At 38.5% G+C, this 17,978-nt stretch overlaps 1 protein-coding gene across 5 annotated transcripts in view; it reads left to right on the plus strand.

The window, feature by feature from the left end:
* agap1 (ArfGAP with GTPase domain, ankyrin repeat and PH domain 1) overlaps nt 1–17,978 on the plus strand; it is a 147,383-nt gene that overhangs the window by 74,461 nt on the left and 54,944 nt on the right. For 3 of the 5 annotated variants that reach the window (XM_053498464.1, XM_053498466.1, XM_053498462.1), the window contains exons 2-7: nt 3,039–3,097; nt 5,140–5,227; nt 7,361–7,375; nt 9,198–9,283; nt 10,932–11,073; nt 11,780–11,914. In XM_053498464.1, coding sequence (XP_053354439.1) covers nt 3,039–3,097; nt 5,140–5,227; nt 7,361–7,375; nt 9,198–9,283; nt 10,932–11,073; nt 11,780–11,914 — 525 coding nt within the window. The remainder of the gene's footprint in view (nt 1–3,038; nt 3,098–5,139; nt 5,228–7,360; nt 7,376–9,197; nt 9,284–10,931; nt 11,074–11,779; nt 11,915–17,978) is intronic. The other 2 variants (XM_053498465.1, XM_053498463.1) reach the window with 1 other exon arrangement.

A 17,978-nucleotide genomic window follows, 5' to 3' on the forward strand; every position in this document is an offset into this window, starting at 1 on the left:
CAGTTAACAGACTTGTCTTTCTTACTAAAAACGTGTAAAATGCTGTCAGGCACTTGTTTGATTTTATTTAGCATGTGGTTTACAAAATTTGTTTTTCTTAAAAAGAAAATCTGTCTGTATTTTTTTTTTTTTTTTTAACAACTTTTTAAATTTCTTATTATAAAGAGTAATTTAAGTCTCCAGCTTGCATTTTACCAATCCCTCATATTCTGATAGAATAACCACAACTTGTAGAGACTGGTGAAAGTTTGCACTTTTTTAATCCCAAAAAGAAGTATGTATTTTTTTGCACTTTTAGTCCAGATAAGCAGTTCATGTTTGGTTATATTGTTTTTGCTTAAATGAAAATAATTCTATGTCCTCTAGTGTTTTATTCATTTATAATCAAAAACAACTTTTGTTTTAAAAAATCAGAGATCCATTTGTACCACATATCGTGCCAGCTCTAAGACAGGGCTTTATCAGGCTTACAGGCTATGTTTGTATCTGAGATTCCTGCATGTACAGCATATTGATACTGACTGGGTTGATTGTTCGTACACTTTATATACCATTGTCTATATCCCTATTCTAGGGAACTATGGATATGAGGTAGGGTACACACTGGATGGGTGCCGTCCTGTAGCAAGGCACAACCACAAATATAGACACACAATCAAATTGAAAAGATCATTTAGCCCACATCACATGCCTCTGGACAGTGAGAGAAAACCAGAAACAACCAAGGAGAACATGTATATATATGTGTGTGTGTGTGTGTGTGTTTGTATATATGTGTATCTCACACACAGACCGGATGCAAGATTCAAACCCTCAACCCTGTAAGCATCCTCCACCCTGTTTGTAGCAAATAGTAATAATAATAATAATAAAAACACTATCCTTTGTAACTGGCAGATGAAATGGTTTTTCTGATGAAATTTGGAGTAGAACCCAAAGCCCAGTTTCATCCCCGTTTATGATTTTCGTCGTCTGTCCACTTGTCAGAGATTTTGCATTTTAAAGTTGATCCTAAGCATGGTCATGGTCTGAGGTAGATGTCAGGGGCAGGTTTTCTTCAATAGCTTCCCTTTTTGGAGAATTTTAAGAATTCAAATTAGTAACAAGAAGGAGTAGACTTGTTGGGTTTTTTTTTTTTTGGGGGGGAATGAGGGAGTTGTTGCATTGGGGTGGGGAGCTTAACTAAATAAGAAAAAAAACTGCTTTCAAATAAGTTATAATAGGAACTAACTTGTTTCGTGGTTGTTTCACAATATGGAATTTGAATAATAAACTGCACCATGTCTTTTTTTTTTTTTTTCCTTCCCCATTTGTGAAATAATTGGCCTTTTTGGGAAATTGCTCTTGTGTGTGTGAAACCTTTTTTGTAAAAGTGACCCTAAATGGACATTTCCCCAAGATTTTTTACAGTTGTAACTTAGAATAACAGAATCAGTAATACAACTAAAATCTGTTACATGTTTTATTATATGAATAATATATGTGTAACTTTAGTGAAAATCCACATTGTGATACGGTGTAATCAAGCGGCATTATTACTCACACACTCGGGCACATCCAAAAGATTTAAAAACGTCTCTGTCCATCAGGCTTCCAGTTAAAGCTACAGCAAATTTTATGCACAATGGTGTTAAACACACTGAGCTCTGTTTTTCTTTCCAAACCTTACACTGTGGTTAGATTGGCAGCATGGACTGTATCTCAAATCGAAAACTCTGCAAACTTTTAAAGTAGAAAATCCAGAAGTCTGGTCTACAAACCAGGTCATTCAGCAAGTTTACTGTAATGGGGAAAAAACTACCTGATTGTGCTCAATGATGCAGTAATTATTATTGATGATTTAAGTTTGTGCCTGTTTCACAGCGGTATCCACATCTACACTTTAACTTATCTTTTTTTTTTTTATCTTTAACAGCTGTGATAATAAATGTGAATGATTTTGACCTGGTGGAAAAGCCAGCTCATTGGACACACCGTGTAAAAAAAATGCGCTCTTGCTCCTGGTCACGGTTACTCTTACTTCACACACTTGATCTAGGTAAATTTACAAGCGTGTTTTGGGAGCCAATAGATCACATAAATGCAGGACTGTGAGTTTGCTGCGGGTTAAAAACATGAAAAGATTTCTTATTAAATACTGTGTTGTTCTAGTCTAGTCTGGACGGCCTGGGTTTAGAAGGTTGGGTTTAAGGGGATGGGTCTAGTAGAGTTGGTTTCAACTAGGATGGGTCTATTAATTATGGCGAGTTTAAAAGGGCATCTCAATCAACTAAGGTCTAAAAAATGTGATGTAGGGTGGGTTTGTTAGTTAGAGTGGGTCTAAAAGGTTAGGTAACTTAGGGTGGGGCTAGAAGGGGGATTTATCAATTTAAGTGTGGCTCTTAAAGTCAGTCTGTCGGTAAGGGTGTTTCTGTCAATTATTGGTTTAGAAGGTTGGGTCTGAAGTGATTGATGGCTGTTTATCAATTAGGGTGGGCCTAGAAGGGCGGGCCCAGAAGGGCGGGCCCATCAAGTAGAGGATTAGTCTGTCAAGTAGGGTGGGTCTTTAAATTATGATGAGTTTAGAAGGATGAGTCCAGAATGATGAGTTTTTTTCTATTTAATTTTAAATTTATGTATTTGCCTTTGTTGTGGTAAAACGTTTGTGTAATCCTGTAGCTGGTGGGCACTAAACTTGTCTTGATGCTGAACTCTGGTGATTTCCATCTCTATTAGTTAGAAAGGGTCTAGTAGTTTGGGGCAGTTATCCCCATGCTGCTCGGTCCACCCTATCGTAAAGGGTGGACATATTTAGATTAGGTCTAAAAGGCTAAGTCCGTCAACTAGGATGGGTCTAGTAGAATTGGATCTAGTAAGATGGCTCTTACAGCGTGGGGTTGGGGGTGTGGCTCCAGTAGTATGTAATTAACAAAGCATTACTGTTAAGTTGGTGAGAGTGTTTGCTCTCTGTTTATACTGTAGGGTTGCATTTGTGTGCTGCTCGTGTCATTTTTTCACATAATTTATGACCTGTATATGTGTGTCTTTGTGTGTTACAGACGCCTTTGTGAACAGTCAGGAATGGACCCTGAGTCGCTCAGTACCAGACCTCAAAGTGGTGAGTTCTACCTCCTGTTCTGCTGCTCTTTTACTCAGTCTAGTATGACTTAAACATCACATGATGCTCAGTTATTCCTATAATTTGCAATATCCATCGTCTCAATGTAAAAATGACTGCCGGCACAACTGCTGCGTCTGACAAACTGAGGAGAAAACATAAAGAAAGAAATTTTATCAGCTGCAGAAGTTATGATTATCAAATGATGTAATCATGTACAAAAGACACATCAAGATAGAAAGGTTAGTGGGCAGTGTGACACAGTTTATTACAATTAAAGCAAATTGCATTTCTATCCTGTAATTCTTGTAGTTTTGTCTGATTAATTAAGCGATTTCACACAAGAGGGAGTGTGGTTTAAATTCTTCACGGTACTAAGGAGAATAAACTGTGGAGGTGGTGGACAGTCCTGTAAATCTTGCATTTATTTATTTATTTATTTACAGTTCCTGGCATTAAATGTTTTTCGCTTCATAGCTCAACTTCAGCCTAAATAAAACAACACGGAGGCAATTCAGAACAACTTAGAAGCAAGGTTTTCGTAGTGTTAATTGTTGTTTAAGATGACATAACATTATCTGATGTGAGTTTTGCTAAAATGCGATCGAGACTGGTTTTGAATGTGTATTTTACATTTACATTTACATTTAGTCATTTGGCAGACGCTCTTATCCAGAGCGACTTACATTTTTATCTCATTACACATCTGAGCAGTTGAGGGTTAAGGGCCTTGCTCAAGGGCCCAACAGTGGCAACTTGGTGGTTGTGGGGTTTGAACCTGGGATCTTCCGAACCGTAGTCCAATGCCTTAACCACTGCGCTACCACTGGCCCCACTGGTATTTTGGCAGGTAGCTGCTCTGTCTCCTCAGTACTTCATTCCATACTGACCTACTTTCACTCATGCTGCCATTAACAGTTAGTGTGATTAATGATGTAGAACACTTGGGACACGGAGTGATAACGTCCCAGTGCTGTTATTGTCCAATATCTCACCTCTCTTCCAATTAGATCGCTTGGTCTGAACTAACTGTTGCATAATAAAACTTTTAACATTGGTGTGTATTAGTGGCAGTGTTGGGTGTAACGCGTTACAAAGTTAGAGTATTTGAATTACTTTTTTGATGTAACAAGTAATCTAACGTGTTAGGGCCGCCATTTAAATACTCAGTTATTTAGTTATTAAAAAAAAAATTAATTCGTTATTCAGACAATTTATGTGATCTGTGAGCCAGACAGCAGTCATTCCCAATCCGTTAGTGAGTGTGTGTGTGTGTGACCTACAAGCCCCGCCGCCGATAACCTGCATGTCCTCACCTTCAGCATACTCAGAAACATTATCGCCCTTGCCACTCTTAAATAATAAAAACAAAAAGAAAGCTTTTTCGAGCTGCACCAGAGTATTACATGATCCTGTGCTGTCCTATTGTTGGATTCAGCCAAACGTTTAGCAGCATTTTCGTCAACAGGAGAATCTGGGACATTTGTAAGTTTACATTTTTACATTTCATAGGCATAGTAATAATTTAAACATAAGACATGTGACGTCATGTAGTTGATGATCAAGAACCATTGAGGATTTTAATTTAAGTCGGCACACAATAGCCCAAAGTCCTGGAATATGGGAAAGTTCTTGTGAGCTGATCAACACGTTTGGTGTTATATAACCCGCGCTTCACATGAGGGTGATCACAAGTGATGCCAGACTTTTCTTTTGGCTGCAGGTTTTCTTGCTGCCATCTTGCAATACAATGTGAATAAATCCTTTAGTGATGATTTGTACTAGTTAAACAACAGAATAAGCAGCATGATTCTTTTAAATAAATAAATATTCACTGGGTTCTGACTATTTTTGTGTTCTTTGTTTTTCCCACATCGAACAAACAGTTTTTTAGGGGCGCGATATGACAATTTGGATCAGCGCTTTAGTTAAAAAAAAAAAAAAACAATGAAATGAAGCAAAAATAATTCAAAATTAGAGGCAACATGAGTGATTGATGACATGAATGAGACATGAGTATGTGTGTTTATTTTTTTCCCTAGGGTATTGTGGGGAACCTGGCCAGTGGGAAATCTGCTCTGGTGCACAGGTACCTGACAGGGACGTATGTTCAGGAGGAGAGCCCAGAAGGTAAGTGTTAACTCTCTGTAATGTGATGTGAGTGTTGTGCTGGAGCAGAGTTTAGTGTGTGTAATGAAAACAGCAGTGTTAGACAGCACAGAGAAGTAGGTCTCCCAGGACTGCACAGAGACTGCAGACAGCAAAGACAAGCACAGGGACTGCAGAAACACTTTCACTTCTTCCTTTCTCTTGCCTTATACTGACTCAGTACTGATACTTTTGATCTGCAACTGATCATTTTAACTCTCTCTCTCTGTCCTATTTTTGTCTTTTCCTTTCTTTTTCTGCCTTTTTGTGTCTTTTCAATCTGTCCCTCTCTCGACCAATCTGCCACTGTCTCTTTTGTATGTATCTTTTTCTCCTCGTGCTTTGCCAGTCTGTCCCTTTTTTCTATTTGCTCCATCTCTCCGTCCTGCACTTGTTCACTTACTCTCTCTCTCTTTCTCTCCTTGCTGTTATTCTTCATGTATAATTGAGTATAAGTGAGAGCAGCACGCGGGCAGATTCACTGTGATGTGCTTCCATCTCGAGGCTCAGCTTTCAGCAGCATTGTGTGTTAATTTTTCATTTCTTCAGTAATGTTACTGTCAGGTCGGGTTTAGCTGTTAGCTGCATGATGGAGTGAATCTTTATGAAGACGTATGTGTGGGGAGAAGAAGAGAGGGAAATAAACAGTGTAGCTCCACAGTAAATAAATAAATAAATAAATAAAATAAATTTCCCCCAAAATTAACTGACTGGTGGATGCAGTGACCACAGGACCACAGCCACTGTCTCTCTCTCTCTCTCTCTCACTCAGTGCTAGAAAATCTCAGGCGGCCAGCAGAGAAACCACTCAGAAAATGAGATGCCAGTGAGAAAGTGTGTGTGTGACACTCTGGATTCCAACAGTTGGTGCTACAGTACCACGATATCAGAGAATGCCAAAGTGTGCCGCCTGATTTCCTGTACTGATTCTACTTTCTGTTTTTTTAGTCTTAATGTCCAGCTAACATTAAAAACACAATCTGCAGAATTGCTGTCTCTGTAACCTGATCCAGGATTAGAAAGCCCCCCTCCACTTTCCCCAATAATTTTCTCTTAGAGGGTAAAAATAGGCTGGGAGAGTTTTGGTGTAGTTATCCCAAAGCCCAAACCCAGCAGACTTCTTTCCCCACCGGAGCCTCCACCGAATGTCTCCCTACTGCTCACACACTGCTCACACACTGCTCACACACTGCTCACAAGCTTAATGAAACTTGATCACTGGGGTAACGATTCTCCGGCATTTCAACAACGCTGTCACAACACTAAGGCATCATGGGAAAAGATGAAAGTTTTTCTTTCTACCTCATGAAAACAAACTAACAAAAAAAAGAGGAAAAAAATGCGCCAATGTTTCCTTTATGTACAGAACACAGCTGTGTCCATGCTGCGCTTATCACACGTCTATACAAAACACTAAACGGAGTTCTGCCTCTCTGTCCTCCTTTTTTCATCTTTTTTCTCTCTCTATTATCTGATATCCCTCTCTCCATTTCTCCCTCTTCTTATTGCACTTTGCTTTTCTCTTTCTTTTTGTCCATCTTTCTTTTTCTCCAAAATCTTTCTCTACTTTTTGCTTCAGTGCATCTGTTTCTTTAATCCATTTCAACCTCTCCTCCTGTCTTTCTATTTCTCTAAAATGTTGATGCCTCACTCTTTTTATTTCTCTATTCTGCCCAATCTGTCTTTCTCTATTTGTGTATTTATCTGTGTATCTTATTCTTGGTCAGACTTTATCAAGCACTATTTCACTGTCTATCAATATTGTTTTTTTTACTTTTTTCCTTTCAGTCCTTCTTTCCCAAAATTCTCTCTCTCTCTCAGGTGTGTTAGACGACAGTCATTGTAGGTGCTGAGGTTGAGTGGTGCTGAGCTAAACATCCCTGTGGCATTTATTTACTTGTAATGCGACTCTTTTCTCTCAACAGCCTCACTGTGCCGTTAGAGCACTGTATGAAGGATTGTCTCTTACTCTTCAGTTGTACTCAATATGTCTCTCTGTTTTTCACACTTATTTTGTGCTGTTATGACTGTGCATGTTTAACTGGCTTGCCTCTTTTGATTTTTTGCTTCTTGTTTTATTTCTCCGCTCTTTCCTTGGCTGACACTGTTAACTAGCTGACGTGGATGCAGGTAATGACTTTATCCCCCCCCCCCCTTTTTCCTTATTTTCCTGTCACACCTTTATCAGTCTCTGTCTGTGTCACTATAGCTGTGAGGACGCGCAGTCTTTCCACACAAAAGGAGCGGGGCTAGGCGTGTAGCCTCTTTTTTCGTGGCTTGGCTTCGTTCAGTTGCCCTCTGTACCCTTCAGAAATAGCAAACGTCCCATTAAACTGTTTTGCTCTATTTTGGTTGCGTTCTGCTCAAGAGTTATTATAGCTTCAACACTGCAACGTTTTCATGCTTCTGCCAGATGAAAAAAAAAACAGCCACTATAAAAGAGGTCCCGTGCCACCCTCTCTCTCTCTCTCTCTCTCTCTCTCTCAGTAGCTCTGTTCTTTGCCATTTCTCTCCATTTCACACATTTCATCATGGGATTACTCTAAGAAGGGCCCTTGGAGGACTGCACGCTGAGACTGCATCCTGTATCTAGAATAAATAAATGTACACTAAGCAATCTCACACAGTAGTAAGGTCTTCCTCTTGTTCGTATACGTTTACTAAGATGAAACGATGAGGCAGTGTGATGTTTCCAGTGTTACGTATGCCTTTGCAGCATCTAAACTCAGCTGAGGTTACCCATGTGGCTTGTTTGTCTAAGGTTTTTAATTAGCAAGTGTGTATATGCCTATAAATGCCCTGCTCTCTTTCTCTCTCTCTTTCTCTCTCTCTCTCTCTCCGGCCGCGCTACCATACTAGGGATATAAATAGACCCGTCCCTCTGCGTGTTTGCCCTTGCCTCTCCTGCCCTAACTCTGCTTCCTTTTCCCACGTGGGAGGGAAAAAAAAAAAAAAAGAAGTCGAACCTTGTCATTACGGAAAAGCCAGCAGGCCGCTCGAGCTACGAGCACCGCACACAGAGAGGCTACCAGATTGCAAAGCTTTCCCAGAGCTGATCCTTTTCACATCCTGTGCTCAGTTACACACAAGTGTTAAGGCAAAATGCTAATACTTAACGGTCTCGCACTCAAGGACGCTCAAAGATGCTGATTTGCAAAAGTGTCTTGATGCACAGTTTTTGAGCAGAAGTGTAAACCAGACAAGATTGCCCTTCCACAAGTCTTTTAAGGGGACAAAATGTTTTTTTTTTTCACTTTCATGTATCAGTTCTACGGTTTAGAAGTCAAGGGTTTGAGCAGCCAGAGTTCAGAAATGAAGGCCGTGTCCTAGAAAAGCTCTTCTTGGGAACACAGAACTGTTAAAGCTTTCTTTTTTTAAACTCGAGCTGTTTAGAGGTATAAAGCCGAGCTCAGGTTAAGTCTTGATTACCCATGTTGAGAAACATACACACTGTACAATCCTCTGAAATCCTCTTATGCTTTATTAAACCAGCCAGCGCTTGCTCTGTGAGTGTGTCAGAGGGGGAAAAAAATGTGCGCGAGGTCAAGAGGTCAACTTCCACTTCCTTTCATCACACTGCTCTCTTATGTGGCCTCCAGTCTTACAGCTTAGACACGGCACAGGGTTTCCTCTATCACTTTGCTTCAGGTTCACCTGCTACGGGACGTACAATGTTAAAATCCTCAGGCTTGTGTCTAATTACAAAATTCCTAATGCATTGCGTAGTGATTCGCTCATAGTCACTTTTTCTCGCCTTAAAAGAAGTAGCTTAAGTGTACAGATCACAATGACTAATACCGTAGTAAGAAATGAGGAAATAAGAATAATCATCCATTTTTCCCCTATGTTATCCATTCTCAGATGTCATGTCACTCCATCCATCTTGGCTCCCTTCTTTACCTGGTACGAGACCGTTCCTATTGGTTGTTGAGTTTCTCTTTCTGTTCTGTAGGTGGACGTTTCAAAAAGGAGATAGTAGTGGATGGGCAGAGCTATCTCCTCCTTATCAGGGATGAAGGGGGCCCTCCGGAGGCTCAGGTACGTGTTTGAGAAACAAATTTACTTACTTTTCTACACACACAGCTTTTTGTTTAAAAGTAAAAGGAATTTAAAGGGATTTAACTTCATATTTAAATAAATACCATTTGCAGATAAAACCAAAAGTGATTAGTGCAGTACTTGATACGTACCAAATACACGTACCATCATGCTTGTTTTAAAAAAAAAACAATGCACACTAAATAAACATAATCTTTTCCTATCTGAATATCAACATCAAAAAGCTTTAATGAAGACACACAACTTGTGTGCAGGTGTTATACATATCTGTTCCCGTTGCTCAGCAGTAATAATGATTTGGAGTAAACTGTTGACTAAAAGTTTGAAACATGCATCTCTCCTGCTTTCCCCTCACACTTGTCACACAACGCTTGTGAGTTGTGAGAAACGATGGCAGATGTTTTACTTGGCCAACATTAGATGAGTAACTCCTTCGCATTAGTTAGCTGTATATACGCCGCCTGGCAGGAAGAAAGGTCACCGTTTCTGAAGCGTCAAATTATTCTGCTGCATCAAGCAAAGAAAACTACTAAAGGAGATTTTAAATGACTGGAACTGTGTTAAAAACCCTTTAAAACATGTTGAAAAACCTGGAGCGATGGAGCTGAACTGTCAACTTTGTGGGAGAAATGTGGTTGGAAAAAAAATCCTGATTAGAGAACGGTTGAACTCTTTGTGAAGCTGAATATAATTTTTATGTTTTAAGTTGCATCTTTTTTTTTTTTTTTTTTTTTTTTTTAAGGACATTAAAACTTATGGCTGTGTTTGATAATGAAAGTAAAAACATTTCCACCAACAATTTGATGAGAACTCTTATAAACAGCTGTGTCCCTAAGAAACCATTTGTTAGTGAGAATACTTAGAGAAAAACACCTTCAGTTTCCTATATATATATATATATATATATATATATATATATATATATATATATATATAATTGGATTTTAGATTATTGGAAAAAGGTCATGTGATTCCGCATCAAGGTGAGAAGGGAAGTGCATGAAGAGATGAACCATCTAGGGTTACTTCTGTTAGTCAGGTATAGACTGCAACATTTTGTGGCAATAATATGAAGTCAGCTGATGAACTGAATGATCTGGGGGTACTATCAGTAGAGTTTCTCTCCCATGATGGCAAAGGCATATCCCAGGACTCAAATTGAAAAAAAAAAAAAGGTTCTGGGAGCATGAGGAATCATCCTTACACATGAACTGGCTGCACCTCACACTGTAACTAAAACTAAAGGCAGTTGAATGATATATTGATGTGTGAAACTTTTTTGTTGTGCCCAGGCAGTATATTACTTTGAGGATGCTTACAGAATCATAAGTCTAGGAGGTAGAGCTAGCCCCCAACTTAAAGTCTATTCCTAAACCGTCAGTCTAATCCTAACCTGTAAGAATGCAAAGAAACACAGAGTCGTCTCCATGCATGTCCTCTGCTCAGGTTTTAGTAGTTGAAGCACGTCCAAACCCATCACTTGAGCTTTTGGTTCTGTAGTGAGGTTAGACGTGTGATCAGAAAAAGATTTACGCCACGCAATATTATTGCACAACACATTATTTAACCAGCACACTAAAGTGTGTTAACGTGTCTTTTACTTTCTTTCTCTCTGTTTATCTTGCAGTTTGCGTTGTGGGTGGACGCAGTGATATTTGTCTTCAGTCTAGAAGATGAGATCAGCTTTCAGACCGTGTATCACTACTACAGCCGCATGGCAAACTACCGCAACACTGCTGACGTGCCCCTGGTGCTAGTAGGAACTCAGGGTGAGTTAAGAGGATGAAGAAATTATTAATATTATTTTTTTGCTGTTGTGCAAGAAAAATTGTTGATGTACAGTACAGACATGCATGCTTTATAAAATTTTAACCAAAAAACTTAATTCACCAGGATTACCCAGATCCTTTGTCATGAAGATTACTTATAAGAAATGTTAAGAACATAATCTACACAAACAGAATAATGGCCTGAAAACAAGAAGCTTTGCTCTTGATCTGCAGTTTGTTAGAAATGTGATTCTCAAGCTCCCTCTACTGGCTGAGTTGCACTACTGCACCAGCTTGCCATTCTACAAATTTTTATTTACAGCATTAATGTTACGAATAGATTCATTTTATTAAATAAGTAATTAAAATTTTGTCACATACACAACCATACACATTGCAGTAAAATGCTTACATGACTGCCATGACCTAATAAGAAAGATTCAATAACAATGAAATAAATTGCACTAGAGTGTACAGTTAAATAAAGTTTAAAAAGTTTAAAAAATTGTAGTAATGAGAAAGTTTCATTTCTTGTCTCAATTTTCTAATTGTACAGAAACCTGTTTTTTTTTTTCTTTTGTCCCTGTATCGGACACTAGAGGGTGCCACACACAAACATTACAGACTTCTGTTTCAGGTGGCAAAACGTCTAAAGCTCTGACTTTTTGGCTTTTTAATGTCTTTTATTGTGATTTCTTGTGTTTAGATGCTATAAGTGCAGCTAACCCGCGTGTCATCGATGACGCTCGAGCACGCAAGCTCTCCAATGACCTGAAGAGATGCACATACTATGAAACATGTGCCACCTACGGCCTTAACGTGGAACGCGTCTTTCAGGACGGTATGTGCCAGAGTTCTTACATAAAACTGTTTCTTCTTTCTTTCTTTTTTTCTAGATGATGTGTTCTTGGATTTTTCGCTGAAGTATTAGTATAGTGTAAACCTCTGTCATTTCCTGACATTTTGGATTGTATCTAGTTATGGATATAACATGCAGTAAAGTCTGTGACGGATAGTCAGCTCTGTATCACACCGCTTAATGCAGGAATTAGTAAGGCGAGATGATTAAGGTGACTTGTTATGGAGTAGCTGTTAATCATGGGCTGATTGAACATTAAATGCCACAGCACACACACAGCTAAACTGATGTGTGTCGAAAACGTTCAGGTTGTTTTGTTAAACTAAGAGCGGCAAGATGGTTAAACTGACACATGGTTATTGCTGAATGGCAGAAAATTTGTCTTTTTTTTTTTGTTGCTTTACACAGTACTCTACAGTCCCCCTCAAGACATAGATTATATTTCATTGTGATTCTTTTCATTTGTATTTTTGATCAGTTAAACAAGTAAATCGCTATATAATAACTTTGATAACTGATAATAGTTGGTTGGGATTTTTTTTTTTATGCACTGTGATAATAAATCAGTGTAAATAGAAATATATATTGTTTTAAAGAATAGTTCTCCACTCTTCATGAAGGACTTTATTTGGCCCTTGTTTTAATCCAGTCTCTGTACCTGACCAGTTTTAGGCTAATGTATTTCATTTTTTAAGCCACACAGTGACCTATGAATCTTTCAAGTTTAAAAAACTTCAAACTTAATTCATGAACCAATGAGAAAAAGGTGCAGATGATGACCGATAATGACAGATGATTAGGCTGGTGATTAGTATACTGCCGATGCTAAATTTTGAGTGGCTGGAACAGATGAGAGGGGTATTGAGGTTGCTGCTGAGGTTTTTACATAAACAACCACGTTTTAAATTCTATCTCTGACAGCGGTCACAGTAAAACTAAAATAGTTTGTAAATATTGTTTATATCTTTGTTTGGTTGTGGTGCACCTTTTCTGTTTCTTTTATTTAGTTTTGTATAATACATGTTTGCTTTATCTACTTGTTTGTGTTTGTCCTTTTTGCTTTTTTTTGGTATGTACACACATACAATAAACACGGACTTCGGACCTTTTCCACTTACTCGCGTTCGTGCACACATACAGTTTATTATATGTAGTTTGTAAATATTGTTTATATCTTTGTTTGGTTGTTGTGCACCTTTTACGTTTACTTTATTTAGTTTTGTATAATACACGGTTGCTTTATCTACCTGTTTTGTGTTTGTCCTTTTTGCTCACCGGCCTTTTAACGCAACACCGACACAAAGATAAAAGACCTCTCGATTTTTGTAGTCACAGTTAATATAAAATAAGCTGTAAAACCAACACCATCTTTTCTATGTATTGACGGGTCTCCACAGCCGTCGTTCAGGTATGGTAATGGGCGTTTCGTTTTCTGACACACGCTGTAGCGGTAGACCAATCATAAATCACCGCGCCATCTGACCAATCACAGCAGTGCCCTCACGGAAAGGAGGGGTTTAGACTGAATCTTCAAACTGCTTCACACGAATAATTTACGACGAATTTTCAAACGAATAGTTTACGAATAATTTAGAAATGGGATAAAATTAAATCTATTTTTAGAGAAAACTAAAGTGTTTTTTGACCTTGCATACATGTAAACCTGTTTTAAGAGACTCATTAAGGAATATTAGCAACCTTTAAAATGGCAAAATTGGGGCACTTTAAAGCTCTCCAGTATTTTATCAAAAATAAACATTGTCATTATTCACAATACAAGGAATAGCTTAAAGTTGACTGAGATGAATTAAGTGCATTACAGTGCCATACATTTTTATTTCAGCTGCAAAAACTAAAAAAATTTTTAAATGACTTTAAGTATCAAAAAAACTAAGGCACACTGTTATGCACCAAAATGCATCCGTGGCAGGGGGACATTTTAGTGCATAACACACACATTAAAAAAATTATACAAAAACACTACATTGTGCCACTTAACTTTCAGAACTAAAAGTTTCAAAATTTACAGCTTAGGTATAACATAAGCCTTTACTGACAGTTTCTGTCATTTTCTCTTGCTGGTTTATTCTTCTTTTTACTCGCTGATATTCTTTCTCGATCATTTTTTGTAATCGAATCACACAAGTTTCTCGAGGAATCATTTTAGCCCTAGTTGATAGAGCTGTAGTAAAAACTGAAAAGTGAGGTTGACATCAGCACAGCTGTGATGCGGCTAAAGGTATTCAGCACACCAATGCAACCTTAAGTGTGATATTGATTTCATGCAAAAGTCCTACAAACACCATTTATTATCAACAGATTATGATTTATTTAGGTATTTTTCCAGTTATTTGGCTCCGTCAAACAGACAGTTCCGCAGCTGGATCGGGACTTGACTTTCACTAAGCAACAATTACCATGTTGGCAGTGTAACGTTAAGCTGGCGACAGAAAGTTAGCATACAAAAGTATTTTTGGAACACTGCATGAAGTGGAATGATTTAGTTAATTGTACCAGTCACGCTTTACTCTGTATCAGCACTCATGGAATTTCTTTCTTCCAAACTAAAAACTTTGTCGGAACTAACTATTGTATGAAGGACAGGAATGAAAGACAGTATTGTGGCCTTAATGTTGATTCTTTTCCTTACGTGATTGTGACGCATCTTGCATGTGCTATACGGCAGCATTGTGAAAAGTCTGGAACACTTACACTATTTGTTTGCAGGTAGCCAAATCAGAGAGAAAATGTAAAAAGGAAACATGCGTGTGTAGCCATGTTACCAAGAAACAGAAGAAGGTCTTCCATCTTGTGTTAGAAAGTTACAGTGATGTCTCTAAACTCACCTTTCACATTTTTTAACTTGATTCATTTACAAAGAATTGTTGTTATACTGTACAAATCTCTGTGTAAGTTGTTACTGTAGCAAAATAATATATTGGGATGAGAGCTATAGCAATAGAACTACAACTGCTCTCTGAGCCATGAGCTGATCAGTTTGTGGTTTGGCCACTAGAGGGAGCCAAATGCCAACAAAAGAGTACTGCACTTCTGTTTCCTTACAAATAATGTAATGGATAGAATTACAGAATGCTGTTGAAGATAAGTAGTTCTGTGCACAGTTGCAGGTTGGAAAGCCAGTGTGACCATGATGGTATCTAGTTACATCTGGTTTACTTATTGAATGAAAAAAGCAGTGTTTATCATTGTTCTTTGGGGTTTGCTGTACAGTATGCATAAAAAAGTGAGACGTGAGTGATAGATTTCTGTCTGAGGAAATCAGGTGGATGAAGACAAGGAGGTCAGGAAATGTGTTTACGGTTTGTTGTGTGTGTGTATCGAGAGAGAGAGAGAGAGAGAGAGAGAGAGAAAGGTCGTAGCAGTTGCAGGCAGCTGTGGAGGAGAAGCCGAGCTGTCTGAAGAGCGCCGAGCCCTCGGCCCAGGAGGGAGATTTACACTCTAAACGCTCAGCCATTATCTCCTTAATTATTACACTGTTGGCTGCAGCCAAGTCTGCTATAATTTACTCCTGTGTGTGTGTGAGAGAGAGAGAGAGAGAGAGAGAGAGTGTCTATGAGGTAGCCAGGCTTATCAGGAGCTCCAAATGAGAAGAAGAAAAGGCTAAATTTCTTATCATTACTGACGCTGTCTCTTCGTATTTGTTATGCCATCATCCTCAATTAATCACGCATTCTAATTATGCACTGTAGTGGAATTCATAAATGAGTACCGAAATGATTATTTTAATGTTTTGTGTCGCAACAACTTCTCTGAAGGTTTATTTATTAATAATTTTTAATAATTTTTAATAATTTTTTTTGCCCAGAGGTGCACACGTGTGTGTGTGTGTGTGTGTGGGTGTGTGTGTCCATGTGCAGACCCACACACTCCATTTCATTTGCCTGACTTGGGTTCATTCCTGCATCAGCGCAACGCCACGGCCGTAATTACTATGCACATGACCTTAATTTTGCGACGCAGTCTTGGTCCGTTTCTCTACTACAGGCGGAGTGCAGCGACTGCGCATGGCACGAGAGTCACGCTTAACAAAAAATAACGAGCTATTTAATGACATCATCCCCTCGTTAGATTCGCTTCGGCTGAATCTTCAGTCTCTGATTCGGTCTGTAAAACATCCTAAAGCACTAACCTTTCCACATTAGCCTTTCTTTTTGTTCCGAGTTTGAAGCTAGTTGGGTTTTTTTTTGTAGTGCGACACTGCAGAGAGCTGTGTGTGGTGTGTGTTTCAGTCGTCTGGATTTTTTTTTTTTTTTCCAGACTGCCATCGATATCTTTTAAAATGTTATATTGTGTGTGTATTGGAGCAGTATTATAACTGTCATTTAAACTTAAGCTTTTAGGTTAGGTCTGAGCAATAGACAACGTATAGTGATATCGTGATGAATTAAACCAGTCTTTTATGATATCTCTGTATGAAATAAACATTAAAAAAGTAAAATGTACATGTTAAGTAGAAGATGATTTGAGGCAACTGTGAAGGATTAAATTGTATTTAGTATTTAACTTATTTATAAAGGTATATATGCAGCGTTTGCAGTGTGTATATACAGTATATGTTTATATGTACACACGCACATGTATGTATAAAGATGAAATATTTGGATAATGTGGAAAGTTTATTTTCTTCTGTAATTTAAAAAGTGAACAGGTATATCATAGATTAATTGCATGTAAAGTTAAAGCAAAATATTTCTAGTCTTAACTTCCTTAAAATTTTGATCATTACACTGTACACTCATAAAAATCTAAAAATTCTGTATCTCAAGATATTATAATATTTTCTAAGATCAATTAAAAAAAGACACTATAGAAATTCTAAAATCTTTGTTCATTTATACAGTCAGTACTTGGTCGGGGCTCCTTGAGTATGATTTACTGCATCGACGTGGCTCGAAGGCGATCATTTTGTGGCACTGCTGAGATTTTATTGAAGGCCAGTTGCTTTAATAGCAGCTTTCAGCTTGTATATAAAAGCTTTTAGCTTTTTCATGATGTAAAAAGTTTTTAAGATGCACTATACACATTTACTCACACATATACACCTCGACATATAACCTGTATCAAAATTGTGATGTCTTTTGTTAACTGTGGAATGACATTTAGAAATTTTAGCTTGAATAGAAACGTTTAAATTAAATGAAAAAAAAAAAAAAAAAAAGCCAAAAACAATAGGCGCATGTTTTGTGCTCTGCCATTTATGTCGATCATCATCATAAAATTATAAACCTTTATGGCACAGAAGTCTGTCTAAACTTGTCGTGCCGTGTTCTGGGACGGCCTGGCTGGCCTTTCGCTTCTTATAAACGATAATTGTCGCTAGTTGAGCACACAGTAATAGAGCGGCTTCGAATTGCAAATCAAATACTGCAGGCCAGCGAGTTGCAGCGATCACGGAATGCCATTGCGTGAATAACAAGCGCATTAACCATTAAAAATAATTGGCGTAGTAGTTATCTGTATTACATTTATATAACACAGCGTTTACGGGACGCCAGTGGACAGATGAAGAGCCAATTTATTTACTTGGGGTCAGCCAGGGGTTTTAGTCTGTTGTATGTCTGTGTGTAATTACATGTGGATGCCTGTGCGGGTCTGTCCCGTGTTTTTGATATAATATGAACGGTGTGTGTGTGAGAGAGATTTGAAAAGTGTGGGTCTTTGGTCTTTGGCTAAAGGTGAGGCATCTTGACATCTCCCCAAACTGCGTCCATCAGCGCACTAATTTAATTATCCTAATTACCCCCCCTCCCCTCCCCCGTGCTAGCAATTCGGCGGCGTTGTCAGTGCCGGGGACGGAGAGCTTCGTTAGTGCACGCTAACTACTAACGAGCGTCGCTGTGCAGTGTGTCCCTCACCTCCTTTTCCTCCCCCCGATACCTTCTCCCTCTCCGCTTTGGCCTTTAATGTCCTCTGATTATGCGCCATTGTCACTGTCATATACTTTTATTGCTGTAATTAGTTCAGTTGTTGTCGCTGTTGTTTAACGCTCACCCCGGCCTCTCAGCATTGCCTTGTTTACTCACTC

This window comes from Clarias gariepinus, chromosome 6, assembly GCF_024256425.1.
Source record: "Clarias gariepinus isolate MV-2021 ecotype Netherlands chromosome 6, CGAR_prim_01v2, whole genome shotgun sequence".
Classification (NCBI taxonomy): Eukaryota; Metazoa; Chordata; class Actinopteri; order Siluriformes; family Clariidae; genus Clarias; species Clarias gariepinus.